Source organism: Etheostoma spectabile, chromosome 9 (assembly GCF_008692095.1).
Source record: "Etheostoma spectabile isolate EspeVRDwgs_2016 chromosome 9, UIUC_Espe_1.0, whole genome shotgun sequence".
NCBI classification, from domain to species: domain Eukaryota; kingdom Metazoa; phylum Chordata; class Actinopteri; order Perciformes; family Percidae; genus Etheostoma; species Etheostoma spectabile.
The window spans coordinates 13836577-13859815 of NC_045741.1; the positions used below are offsets into that span (position 1 = coordinate 13836577).

Genomic DNA, 23239 nt, shown 5'->3' on the forward strand with positions numbered 1-23239 from the left:
AACATAGATTGAAAGTGTATTCATGACCTTGGAAACAGTACTTCAACAAAAATATTAATCCAACCCGCTTACACTTTCTTTTAAATAATAAAAGGTAAATCAATCACAAATTTCATATTTAAGTCTGGAGTTGACGACGGAGCTATCTTCAAGACAACTGAACAAACTGGAATACAATTTAGAAAAAAAGATAGAAGGTCCCAATTTAATAATTTGCATGAACTGAACATGTATTGGAGTCTCGCAATAAAGTCCCTCAGTGAGATATATCAAGGACATATACATTTCAGTTGAGGACTGGAGTCATGTAGGAATAATGCAATACAGGCATTTTGCAAGACTTTTTAAGATTCCAACTGTATATCACTGATGTTTCCCTATCATCTTTAATCATTTTGATTATAAGGATCTGCACGCTGCATTGGCTACACATGCTTGCTTCTGAAGTTTGAATGTATAAAATACAACTCCCATAATGCTTCAGGAGCAGTCAGAACTCAAATCGCAAAATGCGCATGCTCGAACTGTGGTTGTCGGAAAAATGGCGGCACTGCTGCTGCAAGAGTTGGAAGCTTCTGCGATATCTGAGATAGCCAAGCTACCAAAAACAATTCAAAACAAACTCGAGAAGATTTTTTCGGATCAGCAGTATGAAATCGATTATTTGAAAGCACAACATGAGCAATTTCGGGTTGACAGCGGTATGATATTTCCTGGTATAATGTTAGTTAGCGATGCTAGTGTGCTAGCTAGGTCAGCTAAATGTTGTACTTTACTCATCATGCAAACATGCCGGTTAACGAAGCACAAGTTATTTATTTTGCTTTGAACGTACTAACTAACACATTATAATCACACCGTTAATTGTCTTATATCTTTTGCGGCTTTGCGAATTCGGACCAACGCTATCTCTTGGCAGCACTGCAGGTTAACCAGCTCGCTAATGTTCACCTACTGAGCTAGCTAACTAGCGTTAGCGTTGACAACGTAACATTGAACAGTAGCCAATAGTTACGGTATAAAATATTAACACTAACGTTAGCCAATTAACCACTTACTGTTTCATGTTTGTGTGTTTGCTGACCTTTTTACAGAGCAACACTTCTTTGAAAAAGTTAAACAACTTGCTCAGTGTCAAGAAGAATTTTTGTCCCAGACTCAAGAATATGTTAAACTGAAAGAGGACTTTACTAAGCAAGGTAAAAAGGGAACTTATTTCAATATTATACACGGATTTAACTTGACTTAGCTTCTCTGGTTTGTAATAATTAATGATATCTTCAAATCTCCCCTTTTAGAGGAGGATCTTAAAAGTGTGCTTCAGAAAAACAAAGAATATGAATCCGCACAAGAGAGGCTGTCATCAGAGCAGGTAAGGCAAACAAAATCACCCATCCATTCGGAGTTGGCAATAATTAACACAAACTATGTCAAATGTCGCAGGGATGCTTACTTGTCAGAAGAAGTAACATTAGTGTGGAAAAGTCACAGATGTCCACACTTGACTCAATGAACATATCTGCTCATTGCAGCTTTTCTGTATATTCCAGATGTAAGGACTTGCCTGCATTAGTTTGCTATGTTTCCGATTCTAACAAGCCCTTCTCAAAACTTAGATTTTTAACAAGCTTTTGTATACACAGTGCTTAACCTAAAGTGTCTAGAAACCATGTTCCCTTTTTGGAAAAGTAAAAGCATGATAACATGTCAGAGGTATATTTTGTTTTTTATGTCTTTCTTTGATTTGCCTACGTCGCATACATGCAGAGGAGAATATTTTGGAAAATGTTAAATAAACGATCGTGTTAAGTTGGAGAATGCACCAAATTTTTGAATTGGTCAGTTAGTTGAACTACGGCTCAGGGTTGTAAAAACAATAATGGAATGATAATCCTATTTAGTGACTGGTACATTTTGGAATCCATCAGCCACAGTGGTACGCTGACAGAAAAGTTAATTTACAACTCTTAAGGGTTATTTTGGTGTCACCAAAATTCCAGATATTATCCACAACGCAAGTAGCTCTGAATTGGTATGCAATACCATCAATTGGTCAAAATATTGCTTTTCTTTTTAGACTCTGCTGTCAAAAGCCAAAGAGGAACTGGAGGCAGAAAAGCGAGAACTTGTCCGAACACTTGAAAGGAGATCGTTGGAAGTGGAGCATTTAAATGGTATGGACAGATGGAGTCTGGAAACCTTTTTAAAACTTTTTATTTCTGTTCATTCATACTAACCGTCACTTCAACATGGCACTTGTGTTTCTGTTGCTCCACTAGATGACTTCCGGCAACTCAATGATAAGTTGGTGGAGGTCAACACCTCTAAGATGGCCCTGCAGATGAAATTGGATGAGCTTGAATCAGCTGAAGTCAACATAAAAGTAAGCTATGTTGCTGTTTTAACATTGATTGAATAATATCTTGACATCAGGTTTGTCTTTTGAGGAAGTGACTTTGAAAACGGCTATTAGTTTTTGTTATACTGCACATTTCCTTATAAACCAGTCACTGAATAAAGTTGGGGTGGTTTGCCGTTAACAGTACAAGGAGAAGCGCATGGAACAAGAGAAGGAGCTGCTGAATGGCCAAACATCTTGGCTGAACGAAGAGTTGAAGGCTAAGAGTGAGGAACTACTGTCCTTGTCCCGACAGAAGGGAAACGAGATCCTGGAACTGAGGTGCAACCTGGAGAACAAGGGAGATGAGGCATGTCTCTTCTTCTTCTTCTAAAGATGTTTATAAAGCTGAATGACATGGAGAAAAAATCAATGAAAGCAGCGGCAACAAATACAATGATAATTATAGCATGACTGCAGTGGTGCTCATAAGTTTATGAACCCATGCTAAAGTTGACTAAAAAGAGTAATAATAAAAAAAAAAAAACTTTTGGAAGTTGATCTTAATGCCTTAATTTAAAAAAAAGTAGGAAAAATCCAACATTTTTAGGACACCTATTGTCTTTATGAATGAATAGTGTTTCATGAATAAATGTTCTTCCTTAAAATACAGGGGGCATAAGTATACATACCCCAATGTTAATTTCCCATCGAGGCAGGCAGATTTTTATTTTTAAAGGCCTATTATTTCATGGATCCAGGATACTATGCATCCTGATAAAGTTCCCTTGGTCTTTGGAATTAGAATAACCCCCCATCATCACATACCCTTCACCCTACCCAGAGATTTGCATGGTGTTCTTTCAGTTAGCCTAATAGGCGGTTTTATTGTCATTGAGAGATGATTTTATGGAAAGTACCCTATTTTTTATTCCTCCAGTTATGAAGGATTACCATCATCTCCTATGGTCATTATTTAATACGTTTTCTTTTCTTGTGACTTTCAGTTGAACAGACTCCAAGACCAAGTGGCCAGTTTGAAGACTTCAAATGAGCACCTTCAGAAACAGAATGAGGACATGATCAGCAAACTAAAAGAAGTATGTGTTTAATCATTCTTACAGCCTATCCCAAGTTTTCATCCTGTCTTGGTTTACACAGAAACAAGAATTCCATGGTTGTCATGCACTTGATGATCAATGATCAATATTTAAAACTCTTTGCTCATTCTAGGCCAAGGAACAACAAGCTACCATGAAGGAAAAGTTCAGAAACGAGCTGAATGCCAACATTAAGCTTTCCAATTTATACAAGGTATGCATATTTAACTCGGGGGGGGACAGGGCTTTTTCTGTGGTTGGACCTAAACTCTGGAACGCTCTGCCCCTCCATGTCCGAACAGCCCCAACAGTTGAGTGTTTTAAGTCTTGTCTAAAGACACATTTTTATTCTTTGACTTTTAACTCCATGTGAGTTATGTGGTCCTCTGATGTCTTATTGTTTTACTGTATTTTTTGTATTCATTTTATCTATTTTTTTAATTTTTAAACCTGATGCTCTTATTTTGTTTTTACAATATTTTATATTAATTGTTTTGTATGTTTGAGTTTTCTGTGGAGCACTTTGGTAACTTTGTGTTTGTAAAATGTGCTGTAGAAATAAAGTGGATTGGATTGGATTATGGGAGCAAACTGATATTGCAGTTCTTTGTACCACCAAAGCATTTACTCCCAGGGATTAATTTCAGTTTACGTTCATGGAGTATCACTGTTTCACATTTTCAGAATATGCCAGAGCATCTCATGTCTTTTGGCTTATTTGTTTAGATGCAATTTTTAAACATAGCCCAAGACAAAATAAATGATATGTATTTCCTTCACCTGGGAATTTATATTTGCCATTACTGAAATTATGTACTACGTATTACATAGTTCCTTTTCCATTATTTTGCCAACTCTAATGTTGTGGTGATAGGGAGCAGCAGCGGATTCTGAGGCAAAAAGTGAAGAGCTGAGTGGGGCAGTGGAGGAGCTACATAAGCTGCTGAAGGATGCTGGAGAAGGTGAGAGGCAATAACAGAAGGACCACAAATTCCATTTTTATCATTTAGTACTTGACTTCTTTCTAGAGGGGTGAAGTCTGAAAATGCTTAATATAGTTCCCAGTTGGTATTCTCTTATGTTTGCTCTGTTCGCTCTTTCTACCACAGCAAATAAGGCCCTTGAGGAGAAGTTGCAGGAGATGAATGGTGCCACAGACAAAAGTGTTACTGAGTTAAAGGAGAGGATCCAGGGTCTGGAGAAAGAGCTGGACAATGCCAATGAGCTGCTGTCAAGTTCTAAACTTAGAGGTCTGTTGTATTGATTCTGGTACTTTCTTGAATTTATAATATGCCATTATAAAGTCTGGTAGGGATTTTTTTTAAATGACCTGTGATCTCTACTACTTTTTTGAATATTTAGGCCCTACTGGTACATCTGTGCTCACAGAAGAGCAAATGACGACAATGTCTCCAACAGCTGCTGCTGTATCCAAGATAAAGCCTGGGATGAAGCTGACGGAGGTTTGTGCAACTGATTTCTAACACCAAAATTACTTTATTAACAACCTTATTAGGATATGGAAATAGGTCTAAGGGAATGTCTTGTGAAATTTTGTTTTATGTGGATGAGGTGCAATGGATTGCCACAAAAGATTACCGATATTACTTGATGTAATGCCGTCTGTGGACCATAATAAGGTTACGCTTATGTTTGGTTTTATTTTAGAAACATCTCATTGTTAAACAAGTGCTGTTAGACTACACCATTATGGGACTGTTTTTTTTTTCTCCACAATGTTTGTTATAGACTTGCTTGTGCTAGTTGCTTATTAAACAGTTTGAACTAACAGTGAGCCCAGTTGTCTACACTACTCATGTTTTCTTTCTGGACTATTTTACTTTGACACGAGATCTCATCTGTATTTTCAGTTGTATAGTGCATACGTGGAGAGCCAGGAGCAGTTGCAGTTGGAGCGATTGGAGAACAAGCGGGTCAACAAGTACCTGGATGACATTGTGCAGGAAGTGGAAGCAAAAGCCCCTATCCTCAAACGGCAGAGGGACGAACATGAGCGCTTGCAGAAGTCAGTGGCCAGTCTCTCTGCCAAGCTAGAGCAGGCTGTTAAGGTTGGTTATGCAGACAGGTTAAATGTATATTCAGTGGAAGGCAATTTTCCATTAGATTACATTGTTTTACACTGTTTTTCCTCCATTTTGAAATGTTTTGTGTTTCATTTAATTGTGTACAGGAGGTACACCGTCTGCAAAAGGAGGCTGATGAAGCTAACAAGCGCTCCTCTGTTCTGGAAAGGGAAAACCAGAGGTGTGAACTGCAGCTGGGGGACATGGCTCAGCAGGTGGGTCCTCACTCTATTCTTCCAGTTTAAAGGATAATCCTGGTCAGATTTCTCCAAATTCTTATTTTCCATGCCAACCACTGTCATTTCTGCCAGGTGCGCGTGCTGCTGATAGAGCTGGAAGAAGCTCGTGGAAACCATGTGGTTCACGAGGAGGATGTGAGCTCAGCCGACGTCAGCAGCACATCAGAGGTGATCAGCCAACACTTAGTGACCTTCCGTGGTGTAGAGGAGCTGCAGAAGCAAAATCAGCGTCTTCTGGTGGCCCTTAGGGACCTCAGTGATGCCCAGGAGAAAGAGGAGTTTGAGGCCACTGGCAACAAGTACGTAGTATGTGTGTGCTACTGGGTTCTTTTAGTTTCTTTGTTCTTTTGTTTTCTTGTTTTGTTGAAATTCAGTGATTGGTAACAACATTGGGAGGAAAGAATGCTAAAGAACAAGAGTGCCAAGCTTTAAAAACACCCAAACATGCGATCTCAACTTACATTTATATTCTTAAATTTATTATTGTAAGTAACCAAAGATCTCAAACTGTCAGTTAGGCTAAAAAAGATGATCTGTTACAGGCGTGGAGAACTGGAGCAGAGTTTGGAGAAAGCCAAGGTTGAGCTGGAGTCCCTGAAGGAGCAGCGCGGGCAACAGATTAAGATGACTGAGTCTATTGTAAGGCAGAGGGACATGTACCGCATGCTGCTTGCTCAGGCCACCGGAGTCAGCTTCCCTCAACAAGGTAACAGACATGAGATAAACCAAGTTATATACTACTGACACAAAACATTTGGCTATTTGGCTGAACTTTTGAGTGTTTTTCCTTAAGGTACACCACCTGAAGAGTTCTCCCTGGCCTCCACCCCCCGACGCTCACCTGCAGCCATGCCCACCCCAGGAACGCCCACCACACTTGTTTCCATGGCAACAGAGTCTGCTGAAGCCTTGGAGGCCAAGGCAGCTTTGCGACAGGTGAGCAAACCACACGAACCACGGTAAGGTGAGAAATAGGCAGTTTTGTCAGCCTCTGTTTTCGCCTCAGGAAAAAGTATGGTGCCCACTTCCTGTTGACAAACACATGAAAATGGTTTTTCTTAGACCAAACTCTCTTGATAAAAAATAAAAATGTCTGGTTGCATCTGCAGTTGCAGGAGGTGTTCTCCACCAATAAGAAGGAACATATGGAGAGTACCAAGGCAATGACGGAGCAAAACGAGAAGCTCCAGGATCAGATCTCTGACCTTCATTCCCAGAATGCCAAGATATCCACCCAACTAGAGTTTGCCTCAAAGAGGTTAGTTTGAAAAACCTTCTTCTGGTTTACTCAACACTAAATGTGTTTAAAGAATACAAATGAGTGTACACTGGGCACTAAAAAGGATGTCTGTTTCAACAATATCAGGTATGAGATGCTGCAGGACAACGTTGAGCGCTACAGAAAAGAGATTGCTTCTCTCAGAGAAAAAGGACAGAATATGGCCACTGCCTCACAGAAGCATGAGCAGACCATCCACACTTTGAATGAGGATCTCAAAGCTGCCAAAGAGAAACTTACCATGCTTGAGGTTTGTCTTTGTTCCAGCAACCTTTATCTTTTTCATGGTGATGTTTGTGCCTGATTTAGTTTTCTTTGCAATTTAGCATCATGATTGCTGTGGTGCTTGATATGGTTACGGGACTGCTTGAGGAATAGTTAATAGTTAGTTAATAGCAATCTAGACTTATCTCCAACTGTCTCTTAGGGCCATGCTGAGACCCTGCGTAAGGAGAGAGACATGCTAAAGCTGGTGGAGTCCAGGCTCAATCAGGAGAAAGAGTCAATCATGACCCAACAACAGAGCCAAAGCCTGCTGCTGACCAACCTCCAGGCCATTCAGGTAATCTATAAGTATGAAATTTGTCACTTATTGTTTCACAAACATATCATTCAAAATGATAACCACAGAGTTCTTCTAGGCCACTCTTGAGCGTTCAGAGACTGATACACGTCAGCGTCTAAACAGCCAGTTGGAGAAGCAGGAACGAGAGATCTCCCAGCTGCAGAAGAGGCTGGAGCACGAGGTGGAACAACGCCACCTGCTCAGCAGAAACCAGGAAGTAAGCATAAAATCAATTGGTCTGCTTTCTGCTTGTATACACAATTGTTTCCCCTCAGTTATGTCTGCCTAAGTTATGTGCAAAGGTCTTGTAGTGTACTGATAAATCTGTACTGTTTACTGGGTTTAAAGAACAACTTCCAGTTTAATCTTGAACATACCACCTTTACAAATGAAACAAATGCGTTACAACCCAGAACCAGACACCGAAATAACATAATGAAAATAACGGAAATTTGCTTACTTCTTAATGGCACTGATTTCTCATTCACAGATCCAGTTGCTGGAGACAAAGAGGCAGCTTGAGCTACAGCTACCATTACAACAGAAGACCAAGGAGCTGCTGAATGCTGCCGAGTTGGAGCTTAACACACTCCGGCTGCAGCTGGGCAGCAACGAAGCACGTCACACCCTTAGCTCCCCTACCACGCCCATTATCAGAGGTTAGCACAACAAACCCACACTCAAACCAGCGCATACAGGCAGATGTACATATTACACAGCGATCCCATGACCTAACATAAATGTAAGCAAAATAAATCCTAGGTTAACGTCACTGGAAGTCAATTGTTTATGGCTTCTCGTAAAGTCCCTGTCTGTGTAATTAGTGTGCACTGAAATCACCATTTACATGCTATTTTGCATTTTTGGGGAATTTTATAAGAACGCAATTAAATTGTTCCAATTTTTCCCGTTCTATCTATTTTTGTTATCGACTTGACCTACTTTTTCAAAAGAAATATGCTAGGATGCTATGGGTTCAACTCCTGTTTTAACAATTTATATGAGATGGGATCCACTAAAAAATTGAAAGCGCCACATTTTTAGATATTATAAAATGTCTGAGCAACACTCTTTCAAATGTTTGTGGGTTTCAATTACAGACTTCTAACAATGTACTTAGTCCATAATCCACCCTCCCTTCCTAAAAGCATACTATTGTTACTTTTTTCTAATTTCATCACTCATTTCTGATTTTAGGCCTGCCAGGTTCAGATCAAGATAAAGAGGACCTACAGTGCCGCCTGCGGCTGGCTGAATCCCGGGCAGAAGAGCTAGCAGAGAGCCTCAGGGCAGCCACATCCAGCATGGAGCAGTACAGAGCCATGGCTCAGAGTCTGGAGGAGTCCCTGGATAAAGAGAAACAGGTGCAAAACAAACCTAAACTGCCTGTCAGTGTTCCGCCTCTCATAAAACCATTGAGTATAACCATAAAAACATCAGTGATTTTCTAATAAAAACACATAAAAACTACTACACCCCAGATAATGTTCTGACAAAAAATAAGATTATAATTAATTCCATTACACTGTAAGATTTTTGAATATGCAATGTTGAGAAATGCTGCATTTTTCAATATACGTAATTCTAACGTGCAGAAATGTATTGACACCACTTTCTAATTCATATGCAGCTGCTTACTATTAACTAGAACCTCGCAGAGTTAGACACACAATTTTGTTTTTAAGTTTTCTAGAATACAGATTTTCCTGATTCCACACATTTTTTTATTTAAAACATGGCAAAAACAAATTGGTACATTTTTAAAGATTTCATGAAGGGTTGTATAAAATATTTGCAAATGCCTAATCACCAGGTAACGGAGCAGGCGCGCTCATCTATTGAAGCTCGTATAAAGGAGGCTGAGAATCAGCACCGTAGGCTGGAGGAGAAGCTTCTGGAAGCAGAGAAAGACAAAAACAACTTAGAGGAGCAGAAGAGGAGAGCCCTGGCCACTCTAGAGGAAGAGGTATATTAAATCCCACATTATTAAACTGGGTTTACACATATTGATTCAAAATGCTATAGAATTTTCTTAAGAAATAGCAGTTCATTGTCATTTTGCAAAGTTTCAGTTCAGTTTTATTCTACATTATACAAGTAAGGAACACTGTTAATTAATTTGTTGTGTTGTCTGTTAGATGAACAGTCTACGGACCAGTCTCAGCAGTGCCCAGGCAGATCACCAGGCGGTGCTACAGCAACTGGCAGTAGCTGAAGCCCAGCAGCAGCAAGCTCTACAAGACAGCCAGGAGCAAGTAAGCAGTGATCACTACTACTGATAATCTAATTAAAATCAGCGTACCTGATACTGACTACCTTTTGGTTCTTTTTCTCGTCTATCTTTAGAGAATATTCCCACAGATGAAGCTTTGCATAAGCCACCACAATTTCTTATGTCAACATTTCCCCCCTTATATTTAACATAATATGGAAATTATTAAAATATCCCTCTGTACAATTAGTTATATATTATTTAAAAATAATTTGCTATTTTATCAGTAGAAGAGATTAATAACATCTTGTTATAGTCTGTAAAATTCTATAAAAATCTGTATATGTCTCCCTTCTCTACATACCTCTCTGAGTGATCACAAAGCAAGTTGAAACATCAAGTAATGTCAAAATCCGCTATTTCTATGTCTCTTAGAAATCTAGTAAACCAGACGTAATGGTGATCAGGCAGTGAAAGTATGATTGATATTACTTTAACATGCAATGATTATCTCAAATCTTCTTTCTAATTTCCTAGGCTAAGATGGCAGCCGAAGCACAAGATAAGTATGAGCGGGAGATGATGCTGCATGCAGCAGATGTGGAAGCTCTGCAGGCTGCTAAGGCTCAGGCCTTGCAGGCTATTGAGCTCAGACACCAGCTGGATGAGAGAGCCCAGAGGGTCAGCGCTGAGCTACTAGAGGCCAGGGTCTCCTGGGGGGAGCAGGAGAAGATCATCAAGGTGATTTGATAGACAGGATTAGATATAACATTTTAAAAGCATTTATTTTGGGTTTGATTTAATCATATTTTACTTAAGGTGGTAATGATTATTTTCTCCAACAGCTTGTATTTAATAGGAGTGAGCAATACGTTTTAATCTTAATTTCTTTGCTTGTATTACAGGAGGAGATGTCGAAGATGGAGAGCCGCTATGAGGATTTGCAGAGGCAGAATACCCTCCTGCATGAGCAGATTCAGACGATGAGCAGCAAGATGGCTGACAAGTTGCAACATGCTGCCAGTGAGAGTCCTATGAACATCTCCCTAACTGAGGAGGGCAAATCTCAAGACCAAATCCTTGAGATTCTCAGGTAATGCATGTTTAACTCAAATTCCATTTTGCTTTTGTGTACTCAAGGAACCTTGCCAATATAATTTGTTGTATGTTTATGCTGTTTATGTCATTTGGAAAAAACATCAAGAAGACTTTAAGCGAAGGTTGGATGCCGCAATTGTTACTAGCATGCCTTCCCATGGTCTTGTTCCTGTCCTTTCATGTTCTTCATAATTTTTAATATCCTTATCTGTTTTCCGTCACAGGTTTGTGCGACGGGAGAAGGAGATTGCAGAGTCTCGTTTTGAGATTGCCCAAGGGGAGAGTTTGCGTTATCGTCTGAGGGTAGAGCACCTTGAACGTGAACTGAAGGAGATGCAGGACAGCTTGAGTGCTGCAAAGGAGAGGATGCAGGTAAGTTTTTATTCTTTTGTTTTTTCTCTTGTCAACTAAAAAATTCCTTTCTGTGGATCAGTCAATTGAGTTGATTTTCAATAGGGAGATTGAAAATTGCTTTCCCTGGAAGTTTCATTGCTTTGTGTAAAGAAATGCTCTATTTGTTCACCTTCCTCTATGTGGGGTCAAGGACATTTTACTTAATGAAATACACGAGACATGAGTCTAACCTGGCCGATAGAACTCAAACCTAAAGAGATACCATATGTGACTAATAGCCCAATGCTAATCTTACTCAGGTGACAGCAAAGACCTTGTCTCAGCATGATGAGCTGATGAAGAAGACGGAAACTATGAGCATCCTGATGGAGACCAACAAGATGCTAAGAGAAGAGAAGGACAAGACGGCGCAAGAACTGCAGCAAACCCAAGCTAAGGTATACTTTTTTGTTTTATAGAAAAATGTAGGTGTTGTATTTTATGCGCCCCCTTTAAAATGCTATGTGCCAATGATATAATCTATTTTGTCAAACTGAGTAAAAAGACATACTCCTGTTTCTTCTACACTTTTAGCCACTTCACTCCATTATTCTGGGATTATAAACTTACATTTTTGGGAAGTATTGCTGAGTATGCCTCCCCAATTAAGACGTTTCAGCTTATCTTCTTTGTGTTTCAGGTGCAAAAGCTGGAGTCAGACATCATGCCACTGCAGCAGGCCAACACTGAGCTGAGTGAAAAGAGCGGCATGCTGCAAGCGGAGAAGAAGTTATTAGAAGAAGAGATCAAGCGCTGGAAAGCTCGGACCCAGGTAAGGGAAAAGACTACAAAGAAAGAAAATACATAATGCTGTTTGTAACTGTGTGTGTACATCTGTACGGTGTACATTTTTTTTCACACCAATAACGCAAAACCTTTTCTCGTGTACTTTTAGCATTTGGTGACCCAGCAAAAAGATTCCGATCCGGAGAAGGAGGCCCATCTCAAACGTATTCTGCAGCTCACAGAGGACAGCAACAGACTTAAAGCAGAGGTTCTCAGGTGAGGGATTACAAATGAACTATTGAATTTAATTGACCAGGATAATAAGTGTCTTATTTAATCCCATCAGTTCCTTTTCTGCAATTTTAGTATCATTTTCACAATTTCTTAATTTCCCTCTTCAGGAGCAATAATCTAACAACCTCTCTGCAAAGCCAGATACAGAACTTGCGTGACAATGTTAGTAAGATAACTGATGAGAGGAATAGTCTGAAGAAGGAAATAGAGATCAAGAACCAAGAACTCCAGGAGAAGGGGCGAACTATTACCCAGGTCAAGAAGATTGGACGCCGCTACAAGACTCAATATGATGAACTCAAGGTGGAACACGACAAGGTAAGAGCTCAGTAACTCCTAGTCACACTGCTTTATTCTTTAATCCAAATCTTAAAACAGAAAGGGCATGGTTGTATTAATCATTTTAATCCATTTTGAATTATTACCTAAAGCCACCCCTGTTGTGCTTGTTTGAGCATAATTAACCTTCCATACTGTGTATCCTCCAGTTGGTAGCCGAGGCTGCAGCAGGTCCATCCCAAGAGGAGGAGGCTCGTCAAGCCTCGATTCAAGAGCTGCAGAGCCTCAAAGATTCTCTGAACCAGGCCGAAGCCAAAACCAAAGACTTGGAAGGACAGCTGGAGAACATCAACAAGGTTAAACAACACGTCACAAGTTTCAGCCAACACCTTCAAATGTACTGTCCATTTTGCAGTTAGACTAGCATTCTTCTTTGTCTGCTGTCAGGAAGGCAGGCCATGCTTGTTGTGCACTGAGCGGGTAACAAGATCATATAGCCTGCGTAGTTTACCTTTAAGATCACTACAAAAATGTTTTTGAAAAAAGTCTTATATAGACAGTGCTCCCCAAAATACGCTTGTATTTTCTACAGTATCATGTCTTTCTGGCCTGTGACAGGTTGTCACAGAGCGCGAGACTGAAGGGCGTAATGCCCAAGAACAGTCCTCCAGGCTGCAGGCAGAGCTGACTAGGCTGAGGCAGGAGCTGCAAGATAAAGCTTCTCAGGAGGACACGCTGAGACAGCAGATGACTGAGAAGGAGGAGAAGACCAGGAAGGCCATTGTTTATGCTAAGCAGAAGATCAACCAGCTCATGAGTAAGAGGCTGTCCTTCATAGTACAATCAAATCTCATAATACATGCCTCTTCTATTTGCCCCTATTGTAGTGTTGCATGTTTTTGTTTTTTCTGACCTAAATGATTTATGCCCAGGCACCAAAGACCAGCTGCAGAAGGAAAATGAGGAGCTAAAACAACAGCGTGAGGAGCTGGAGGTGCGGGTGAGCGCTCTCAAGTCTCAATATGAGGGCCGCCTGAGTCGACAGGAGAGAGAACTGCGAGACCTGCGAGGCCAACAAGAGAGACAAGAGCAGAGAGACGAGCCACCCGAAGCAGGTCCCAGCAAGGTGAGAGAGTCTGCTTTAAAGTTTTCACAAGCCACACATTTACATTTTTGTTTAATTTTACAGAAAATACACAGCTGAAGTTTAACACATGCGATGGGTAATTTCCTAAACATGGGGCGTCAAGAAAAGAGTTAGAACATTCTTATCAGCAGAGTTATTGTTTACAAATTAAATCTTCTTTTAAATGTCAGTTTTGTCTGTACCTTCACATAAACTCCTAGAAACAGCATAAACTTTTTAGCACTGTAAAATGTAACTTCAATTTTCAGATTTGTTTATGGAGTCAAAGATCATTTGTAAAGAGTTAGTTACCTATACATCATATGAAACGACTAGGAGAATCGTCCATGGGAAATGTCTTGAATACATAATTGATAAGTTAATTAGATTGTATCAGAGAATGGCAACTTCCTGATGTCTAAAAAAAGAATCTCAAGTTGCATTGTTACAACTTTAGTGAAAGTGAGAGTCAAGATGTTTTGACTCAGCATCTCGTGGATTCCCATCATGACTTTTGTCTTTCTGTCCTGATTTTCAGACCCAGGAACAGCAGAGGAGCACAGAACAGAGACAGATCAGTCTGAAGACGACCCCAGCGGCAGACAGGGGCAGGTATGATTCACAACCACAAGAAAACGTTTCCACTGTAGTGCAACATGGGTATATAGAAGCGAAAACATCATAATTTTTCCTGCAGTTCTGGGATGTTTTTTAGTACACTTGCTGTGACTTGTTCAAGACTTTCTTAAAATAAATGTCCTGATCTTTGTCTCTCTCAGTGCCAGCACATCTGAGCCTCCAACTGCCAACATTAAGCCAACACCTGTGGCTACAGGCAGCAAGCAACCTGTCAATCCGGGGAACAAACCCACTCCAAGAGCAAGCATCAGGCCAATGATTACCCCAGCTACTGTACCCACCCCAACACCCACAGCTACTGTCATGCCCACCACACAGGTGGAGACCCAGGAAGGTAAGTCTAGCTTCAAGCTTCCAATGTAGGAAACAAGCCTTAGCCTTGCCCTAAAGATGAGTATTAAAAGTTATTCTAGTATCGGACTTTTCCTGTGCATGTGTTAAGTGCTAATAATGCAGCTACAGGCTCAATGGAAAGCTAAATCTGTTTTCCTCTAACTTAAAATCCACTACAGCCATGCAGTCTACTGAAGGCCCACCAGTGGAGCATGTCACTGTGTACGGCAGTGCCAGCGGTTCGGTGCGCTCCGCCAGCCCCAATGTCCAGACCACGTTAGCAAGCCCCATGCTGACAGTGCAGCAGACCCAGACACAGGCAACAGCATTTGTCCAACCCACTCAGCAACAGAGCATGACCCATGCAGAGCCAGCTAATCAGGAGCCATCACCTGTGGTCATTGAGGCAACCACTAGCTCGCAGGTGGAATGGCCTTCAACGTCCTCCACTTCCTCTGTGTTTGGGACTGGTGAGAAACTAAACTGTTAAATATAAAGATAATTGTGGGGTTTTATATGAAATAGCAATAGACATCTATATTAGTGCTCTATTTTGGGAAGATATTAGTATATGAGATGAACAGGAGATAATTCAGAGAGGTGTGTGTGTGTGTGTGTGTGTGTGTGTGTGTGTGTGTGTGTGTGTGTGTGTGTGTGTGTGTGTGTGTGTGTGTGTGTGTGTGTGTGTGTGTGTGTGTGTGTGTGTGTGTGTGTGTGTGTGTGTGTGTGTGTGTGTGCGCGCCTTTGATGGTTTGATTTAACAAACTAGGCTCTTGTTTTAGAAATTTTGGAGTGAAAGAAATTCAATGTTGTGGTGATGTTTATGCTAATTTTTAGAACTGTGTCTTGAAATTAATACAGTCAAGTTCATTCATGCTGCTAAAGATTAAACAATGATAGAATGCTGGCCCACATTGCTGGTACAGCTATCCAGTGTAAGCCACATTGAGTTCCCCTTTAATTTAATTTGTTTAATTTAGACATGGGGTAGTTTTCCAAGTATCATTTCAGAAGGGAGAATTCTAAACAATATCCATGCCTTATCTCTAGTTTCAGCAACGCCAGGTACCTCCTCCATGTCCAAAAGGCCTCGAGAGGAGGAGGAAAGCGCCACCATGGTCACTGACACAGAGTCCACCCAGGAGGATAACTCTAGGGCTCCTATACCTAAGAAGCTGCGCATCATCCAAAGAGTGGGTCCAGAGGTGAGGAAGGGGTTACACATAAATCTTAATATGTCTATTCATTGTTTTAAATGATCTTCCAACTTGTACAGTTATGTTGTGGCCATCACATAGGGGTTGTGTGTTCTCCTCAGGAGGAGGTGCTGGTGGAGGACAGTGCTGAGGCTGAGGGGGTTGTACCAACAGACAGTCAAGACGGTGTAGAAGCGAGCCAGGTAGGCCATAACCTAGTATAAATAATAATAAATCCCAAAGACTTCATTGCAGTAACAACGTTATTAGCATTTCTTAACATCATCTTCACTTTTGCGGGGAACCAAATTGTTTTGTAATGCATATAGTATTGTCAGTCGGAGTTAGCAGTTTTTTCTTTTGCCTTTTAGAAAGGATAAATATGCTGCAATTGTTTTACATTCTTTTGATGCTGGAGATGGCCTGCTGCATGATTTTTTTTTATCAAGACATCTTGAGTCTAGCTATAGACTCACCATTAAATCTTATCTCCTTGGAACGAATGGAACAATGTAACAGGCAGGAGTAGTGAAAGCCAAATTTATGTGGTAATTACTTGTTGGAACTACATGTATCAAGCCTTTTTGTGAAAGATGTTACCTTTTCAAAAAGGGTGTAAATGAGCAGACTGCATGTTTTTAATTGTGTCCATTGTTCTGCCCTGCAGACAGAGGAGTTTCCAGTACTGGAGGAAGGAGATGATGGTGCAGCCTCCCAGTCCGTCACAATGGACCAAGAGGTTACCCTGACCCAAAGTGACACACCTGAACAACTGCAGCACGAAGTGATTGTCATAGTAACAGACACAGAGAGTGAGGAGGACCAGGAAGAGGAGGATGAAGAGGAAGAAGATCAGGTATGGAGTTTCTGTCGAGAATTTAAAAGAAACACCAGTCGCAGAATTTGTCTTTTTTTTTAAAACACTTGGTTTCCCGCCATTACTGATGTGACCACTGCTCAATGTAGGACTACGATGAGGAGGAAGAGGAAGAAGAAGACGAGGAGGAGGAGGAAGATGAAGATGAAGAGGATGAGGAGGAAGACGACGGAGAGATGGGGGAGGAAGGAGAGGACAGTAACGAGGGGAGCGGAGACGGCAATGAGGCTTACGAAGGAGACGACCCAGAGGTTTATTTAGTTTATTGACCTTTCAGCATTATCACAGGTTCACAATTGTAATTAAAAAAACATTGAATTATTTTGCTTTTACAATATGACGCCAATATAAATAGACCACAACATAATGAACTTAAAAATAGACCTAAACATAAAATAGCAGTTATCTAAGCGAAAACTGATATCTCTTATCTAAAAATCGTATCTGAACTCTAAAATCCGTTGTCATCTCCTATATCAATCTGTTTGTTTGTGATTTACAGCAACAAGGAAAAAGGGCCCTACCAGCTGTATTACCAAGCAATTGAAACATGAGACATTTTAGAAGCATTAGAGGGGTCATCCTGAACCGTTTCTAAGTTGTTTGTAGTTGTTTATGATTCCCTGAATCCTGTAAATGTGAGTGGAAAGTAACAAAAAAAAGGTCTATAAAATCAGAAATAATCACTGAATAATTTTAAAGCTTTATGAATAATTATATTTTATATATATTTAACTATGACAAAAGCATTTAACATAATCAATTATGCTAGCATAAAACACAAATGACATACAGACATGCTCTTTCTATTTTTCCATGTGTTGATATTTTTGGGTGGATTTTATTTATAGTCAATAGGATGCCAAATCTTCTGATTTGTTGCATGTATTCTTCACCATACCACGCATAACAACAGTGTGCTCTCTTTTTAAAGGACGCATCATATGGTTTCCTCATGGTGATCACGTTTGGTGGCCCTATGTTTTACTTTTGTTATCCATGTTGGCTTCATGATTAGATGGTATTCTGTTTTATTTCCTCATCTCTGCAGTCAGGTCGGAAAATGAATTTACAATATTGAGAAAGAAGTTAGAATAGGGTTTTGAATACAAATAGAATATATATCTTTGTGGTTTACAGTTAATGATTCCCAATACCGGGTGTGTCTGTGTGCTGCTTTTAGAGGCAGCAGCACAAAGCAGAACATAGAATTTGTAAACAAGGAAAACTCCAAGGCACACAGAGTCCCGAGTTTAATAAAATGCATGTAAGATGTAATTAAACAGTCAAAGCATTAGAATATGATAAAATGATTTCAGATGACAAATAAATAAATTGATTGAATAAATAGAATGACAAAGTAATGGTTTTGTTCAATTAAAAAAAAAAAAAAAAATGTGTATTTGCCCTGCTGTCTGTGGGTTCTGTATGGGTCTTCAACATTTTAAACTAATGCACATATGGAAGTATACAAGTCTGTTTAATCTTTGGCCTTTTCTAAAGGGCACCCTTGTTCCGTATAGGGAGAAAATGAATCATAACCTGCATCCTGTGCTCTGCCAGTATATCCTGGCATTTATAGTATATGGGAACCATCCATAACCTGCTTACTTCAGTTCTACTCAAGTCCTGTTTTTCTTTTCTACTTATCTTCACATTTCCTCTTTTTTCCTCACTATACATTTTAACTTTTTAAATTCTTCTTGTGGTTTTTCTTTTTCTCTTTATTTCCTTTTCTTCTTTACTTTCTCAGGGAGCTGATGTAACCGACCCGGGCACAGAGACAGAGGAGAGTTTGGGGGCGTCTGACTCCACCCAGAGGCCAGCAGATTCCCAGACACACAGCCGTAAGATCCAGGAAACCCTGTCAAACGCACATACGTAGATCCACCTCAGACTCTCCACATGCGCTCACAAACTGTTCCGCCGTCTAATTATTATCTGACACTTTATGATGACTGAGAAAGCTGTAATATGTGGTCTGTCTGAACGGAAGTGTTGTACATTTGTTAGCCAAAAAAAAAGGTCTTTTAACAAGGGCACATAAAGGTGGCTTTACTTTGAAAATGAATCTAATGATTATTATTGTAAGACCCTATGTAGCTGGGGGTCAATGTTAAACTTGAGTACATTAGACCAGTCGGGCTCATAATTATAAAAAAGAACCTACTTTTTCCATTAGGAAGCAGCTAGATTCCCAAAGGTATTTTTTTGGGGGGGAAACTCAAACGATGTTTAAAACTTATGAAGTGTGACACACATTGTTGGTTCTTCTCTACCACATAAATCTACCCTTTAAAAAAAAAAAAAAAAAGAAATACAAGAATTTTAGTTTGTTTTTTGAACATGCATAATCCTCTCAAATCATGACTTTCTCTCATTTTTAGTAACTTGGTTGCTTTCAAGTAATTTGTTTTTGATTTAAGCTGTTTAAAAAAAAATGTTCCAAAAATCTGAATTTTAGAGCCTATAAATAAAGTGTGGATTGCTTGGGATTTTATAATTTCTTTTGTTCACAATTCTTATAGCTCTAAACCAATGTATTTATTTCAAATAAAATAGACTTCTGCTTATTTAAGCATTTCTACTGTTTTAGTTGAGGGCAGTACAATGGAGACATACTCTACAGAACAACCTATCACAAGCTCTGGTACACGGATGCCCCAGTCACCACGGAGACCAACACATCAGCTGGCTCCTCGCCTGAACATTGCCCCAACATCAGAACTGGGGCCACCTGCTCAGGTTCAGGTATAATGGAAGAGTAATTTGTCTTCCGTTAGGGAAAGCACAATGTAAATTTAAATGGATTTGTTATTGTGAGTTATTTGTGTATAATTTTTTTTGCATTTCAATGTCTGTGTGGATCACAAGCTCTGACCATCAATTTTGTAAAATGTAACTCCACAGCATATGCCTGTTCGTCGTCAGTCAGTGGGCAGAGTCCCTCAGCTCACTTCTGGGGTGCCAGGCAGTTCTGTAAGTCCTCTATAACATCACATTTTACAGTCATTACATTATTTACAGAAATGAAAGAGTGAAATCTTTTTGTGTGTCTGTTTGTATTCACCACTTTTCTACCATCTCTCTCTGCAGCAGCACTTCTTTGATGATGATGACAGGATGGTTCCCAGCACTCCCACTCTGGTGGTGCCACACCGCTCAGATGGTTTTGACCAGGCCATTCAGTAAGTTTCACACACAGTGGACACAAACCAGGAAGTAGGAGTGGCGAGGAAATATTTGAAATGTTGTTTAATACTAACAAAACCATTGGTGCATGAGCCGTTATCACTGACCTTATTTATTTATTTCTATAAAAAATATTTATTTTTAGTGTCATAGATTTAACTTGTATACTTGTACTGTTCATTGCTTCTTTTAATGAAGTACTTTTAGTTTCTGTTTTGACATCACTCAAACTTCTTTCAATCTTTTAGATTACTTTAAAACGTTCATACAGATCACTATGTTATGGTCTTGGACTTTTTGCCCTCTATACATACATATACCTTTTTTTTTTTTAATTTTATAATCAGAGGTTAACAGGTCAATATTTAGATAATATTTATATTAAACAGTAAAAAGTGTGGGAGAAAGGAACTAAACTGCCATTGCTCTGTTTTATGCCACTGAATGACTGTTTGTTTTTTGTTTGTCAGTTCTCCCCAAGTGGCCGGTGTGCCTCGCTTCAGGTTTGGTCCCTCAGACGACATGCCGCAGCCTTGTTCCTCCTCTCACTCTGACCTGGGACAGCTCGCATCACAAGGAGGTACTCCGCCGCCACATGTTGTTCAGTCTACGTAAAACGGCATTAAACACCCCACTAGCTAAATGCAACAGAAAGATTATGTTTTTTCTTCTTCTTCACAGAAATGTGAAAACTTCTTTTTTTATTTTTTTACTTGTCTGCAGGTCTTGGGATGTATGAAAGCCCCTTGTTCCTAGCAACTCACGAAGAGGAGTCTGGTGGACGCAACGTTCCCATTACACCGTCACAAGTTGCAACACCAGGTAGCCGTCTCTGTTTGTCTCAGTCAGTCTGATACAAGGCGATCTGTTCTGTTTATCTGTAGACCGACCCTTTTCATCAACATACTCCAGTTTAAAGTTTCTGAAAGTAGTCAGTAAGATGGATGGAAAGCGTCAAATTTGGGAGTGCTATCAGATGCTTCAAGATCAGTGAGTGGAATTCTTTTCTGTCTTCCAGTAACAATCTTCTCAGAGGTGGCACAGTCTGACACCGCTGAGCACTCCTCCCAGTCAGTTCCCACGGTGAGCACGTCCACACCAGGCCTGCCAGCAGCAGCCGCTACAGGGGAGGATAGAGACGACGTCTTCCTGGAGCCGGACACTGATGGGTAAGGCTCACTCTTCTCTGCTGTTTGTCAATCTTTTCATGTCTTTTTTCCCAGCTGTTGGAATTCAGATGTCTGGCAGTCAGAAAGCCCTGCCCTTTAACTGCAACATTCATTATTTGTTTCCATGCAGGCTTTATACCAGAAATATGACCTTTTTCTGTATTCACTGATAATATGTTGCTCTTTCCACCGTTAGTATCGATAGCTGAATCCAATATCAAACTCTACTGACTGTAAAAGTTAGCAGGTTTATAATAAGTGCATCTTGTGATTTTTATTTTATTTTCTTGCATTCATGTTTTCACAGGTGTTTTTAAGACTGCTTGTTTATTTTCATCAGATCCCAAGCATGTTGTGTGTGTGTGTGGGTCTGTTTTTTCCAGGTCCAGTGGAGAAGTGTCAGTAGATCCTGTGGTCTCGCAGGGAGATATAGAGGAGCCAGGCCAGCAATCTGCCAAGGCCAGTCTTCCCTCCACCAGCCAGGAGCCCTCCTCTAGCTCTGCAGGTACAGTGTAGCCACATGACGTGCGCAGATCACTACTGTGAATGACAATTATGCCCCCTTTGTATACAAAAATTTGTACACAATTGTGTACATACTGCGTGCAACAGTATGTACTTTGTATGGGCAGTTGCAGTACGTACTAAAAGCACTGCATGGATTGGCTCCCTTTTTTAGGCGGCAATAGCTCACTCCGTTGGGACCTGGCTTGTTAATTGGAGGGTTGCTGGTTCAAGTCTCCACATGGACCAAGTACAGAGTGTGCACTGGGGTAGCTGTAGAGGTGCCTGTTGAGCAAGGCAACCGCTAACTGCTCGGGGTGCCTGTCCATGGGCAGCCCCCAGCTCTAACATCTCGTGTGTGTGTGTGGGCAGCCCCCAGCTCTAACATCTCTTGTGTGTGTGTGTGTGTATTCCCTAAGAGGGATCAATAAAGTATACATTATATGTTAATAATACTTATCTGACCTTTTAATTCCCTATACCCCCCTAGGTCACTTAGGTCCTCTGACCAGTCACTTCTGGTCGTCCCTTGGGCTCGGCAGAAGCTCGGGGGCGACCACGCCTTCTCAGTTGCGGGCCCCAGTCTGCGGAACAAACTGCCCCATCACATCAGATCTGCCCCCTCTACTGAGTCGTTCAAAGCACAGCTCAAGACCCTCCTATTTTCTTTGGCATTTGAATGTACTTAAAGTGCCACTACTATTTGTCATGTTATAATGGCTCTTGATTTGTTTTTGCATTACTCATCAATTATCTGGATCTCTGCCTGAATATATGTGTAATTGTTTTTTGTCTGCGGTTGACCTGCTTTATTCTGCCAATGCTTGTTAAACACTTTGGTCAGCTTAAATGTGCTACAAAAATACATTTGACTTTACTTGACATAATTAGTGCTCAGTTCTGATTGCTGTGTTTTTTTTTTTCTTTCTAGATACAAGCAGTGCTCCACCTAGACCCTCTAGACTCGGACACAGCAGGCAGCTGCAGCGCTGGCCAGAACACCGCGGCGGCCGTATGAAGAGAGGAGGTAACATGAGAGCACACATACAAATTGGGAGGTTATGGTGCTAACATTGGTCATGAGCTTGAAACTGTTCCAGGGTCACAGTGACTTGTGTATTTAGTTCATGGCTCATTTTCAAGGTGCTCGAGTTTGGCAACATAATAAAACATTCATAAAAACCTTTCTCCAATGAAAGCATCACGAATGGATTATAAACATTTGTTAGAGGTGTGAAGAGATCTCTTGAGATTAAAATGTGACAAGACTTCTCGTTGAGGTAAAAATTGTCTCGTGATATCAATCAGAAGTGCAGAGTAGCAGCCAGTAGACGGAGTCTAACCTCTTATAATGCATCCGGCTTTGAAGATGAGGCTGGCTTGGACCTCTAAATTACCATAAAATATCCCCCGTCCATTTGCAAAGTTGACTATTAGTTCACTTTTGCAGAGAGGTAACGTAGTTGCAGTAGTAAAAAGCAGGCTGTAAAACCCAGCGTTAGAACGTAGAGGGTACGGCCGCTCTCTCACTCACGCCTGACTTGTGGACTGCAGCATGCTGTTCAGTGTGATCCAGATCCCTCTCTCTTTTTTTTT

At 40.5% G+C, this 23239-nt stretch overlaps 1 protein-coding gene across 3 annotated transcripts in view; it reads left to right on the plus strand.

Annotated features, from left to right (window-relative positions):
• The first annotated feature begins 497 nt into the window (after positions 1 to 497).
• tprb (translocated promoter region b, nuclear basket protein) overlaps positions 498 to 23239 on the plus strand; it is a 23300-nt gene continuing 558 nt past the window's right edge. Inside the window, exons 1-50 of one of the 3 annotated variants that reach the window (XM_032524876.1) lie at positions 498 to 701; positions 1095 to 1199; positions 1299 to 1372; positions 2078 to 2174; positions 2280 to 2383; positions 2544 to 2708; positions 3346 to 3438; positions 3572 to 3652; positions 4313 to 4400; positions 4548 to 4688; positions 4801 to 4901; positions 5310 to 5507; positions 5630 to 5737; positions 5834 to 6060; positions 6304 to 6467; positions 6555 to 6697; positions 6871 to 7019; positions 7128 to 7290; positions 7468 to 7602; positions 7682 to 7822; positions 8096 to 8264; positions 8803 to 8969; positions 9419 to 9571; positions 9744 to 9860; positions 10355 to 10558; positions 10723 to 10910; positions 11140 to 11287; positions 11569 to 11706; positions 11949 to 12080; positions 12204 to 12310; positions 12436 to 12646; positions 12817 to 12963; positions 13226 to 13424; positions 13540 to 13733; positions 14272 to 14345; positions 14513 to 14706; positions 14885 to 15175; positions 15756 to 15910; positions 16024 to 16104; positions 16569 to 16757; positions 16868 to 17029; positions 18532 to 18625; positions 19375 to 19529; positions 19689 to 19757; positions 19875 to 19966; positions 20441 to 20550; positions 20694 to 20792; positions 20989 to 21139; positions 21523 to 21644; positions 22134 to 22396. In XM_032524876.1, coding sequence (XP_032380767.1) covers positions 542 to 701; positions 1095 to 1199; positions 1299 to 1372; positions 2078 to 2174; positions 2280 to 2383; positions 2544 to 2708; positions 3346 to 3438; positions 3572 to 3652; positions 4313 to 4400; positions 4548 to 4688; positions 4801 to 4901; positions 5310 to 5507; positions 5630 to 5737; positions 5834 to 6060; positions 6304 to 6467; positions 6555 to 6697; positions 6871 to 7019; positions 7128 to 7290; positions 7468 to 7602; positions 7682 to 7822; positions 8096 to 8264; positions 8803 to 8969; positions 9419 to 9571; positions 9744 to 9860; positions 10355 to 10558; positions 10723 to 10910; positions 11140 to 11287; positions 11569 to 11706; positions 11949 to 12080; positions 12204 to 12310; positions 12436 to 12646; positions 12817 to 12963; positions 13226 to 13424; positions 13540 to 13733; positions 14272 to 14345; positions 14513 to 14706; positions 14885 to 15175; positions 15756 to 15910; positions 16024 to 16104; positions 16569 to 16757; positions 16868 to 17029; positions 18532 to 18625; positions 19375 to 19529; positions 19689 to 19757; positions 19875 to 19966; positions 20441 to 20550; positions 20694 to 20792; positions 20989 to 21139; positions 21523 to 21644; positions 22134 to 22360 — 7176 coding nt within the window. In that variant the 5' untranslated portion in view covers positions 498 to 541 and the 3' untranslated portion in view covers positions 22361 to 22396. Of the gene's footprint in view, positions 702 to 1094; positions 1200 to 1298; positions 1373 to 2077; positions 2175 to 2279; positions 2384 to 2543; positions 2709 to 3345; positions 3439 to 3571; positions 3653 to 4312; positions 4401 to 4547; positions 4689 to 4800; positions 4902 to 5309; positions 5508 to 5629; positions 5738 to 5833; positions 6061 to 6303; positions 6468 to 6554; positions 6698 to 6870; positions 7020 to 7127; positions 7291 to 7467; positions 7603 to 7681; positions 7823 to 8095; positions 8265 to 8802; positions 8970 to 9418; positions 9572 to 9743; positions 9861 to 10354; positions 10559 to 10722; positions 10911 to 11139; positions 11288 to 11568; positions 11707 to 11948; positions 12081 to 12203; positions 12311 to 12435; positions 12647 to 12816; positions 12964 to 13225; positions 13425 to 13539; positions 13734 to 14271; positions 14346 to 14512; positions 14707 to 14884; positions 15176 to 15755; positions 15911 to 16023; positions 16105 to 16568; positions 16758 to 16867; positions 17030 to 18531; positions 18626 to 19374; positions 19530 to 19688; positions 19758 to 19874; positions 19967 to 20440; positions 20551 to 20693; positions 20793 to 20988; positions 21140 to 21522; positions 21645 to 22133; positions 22397 to 22574; positions 22671 to 23239 lie in introns of those variants that run through there. The other 2 variants (XM_032524879.1, XM_032524878.1) reach the window with 2 other exon arrangements.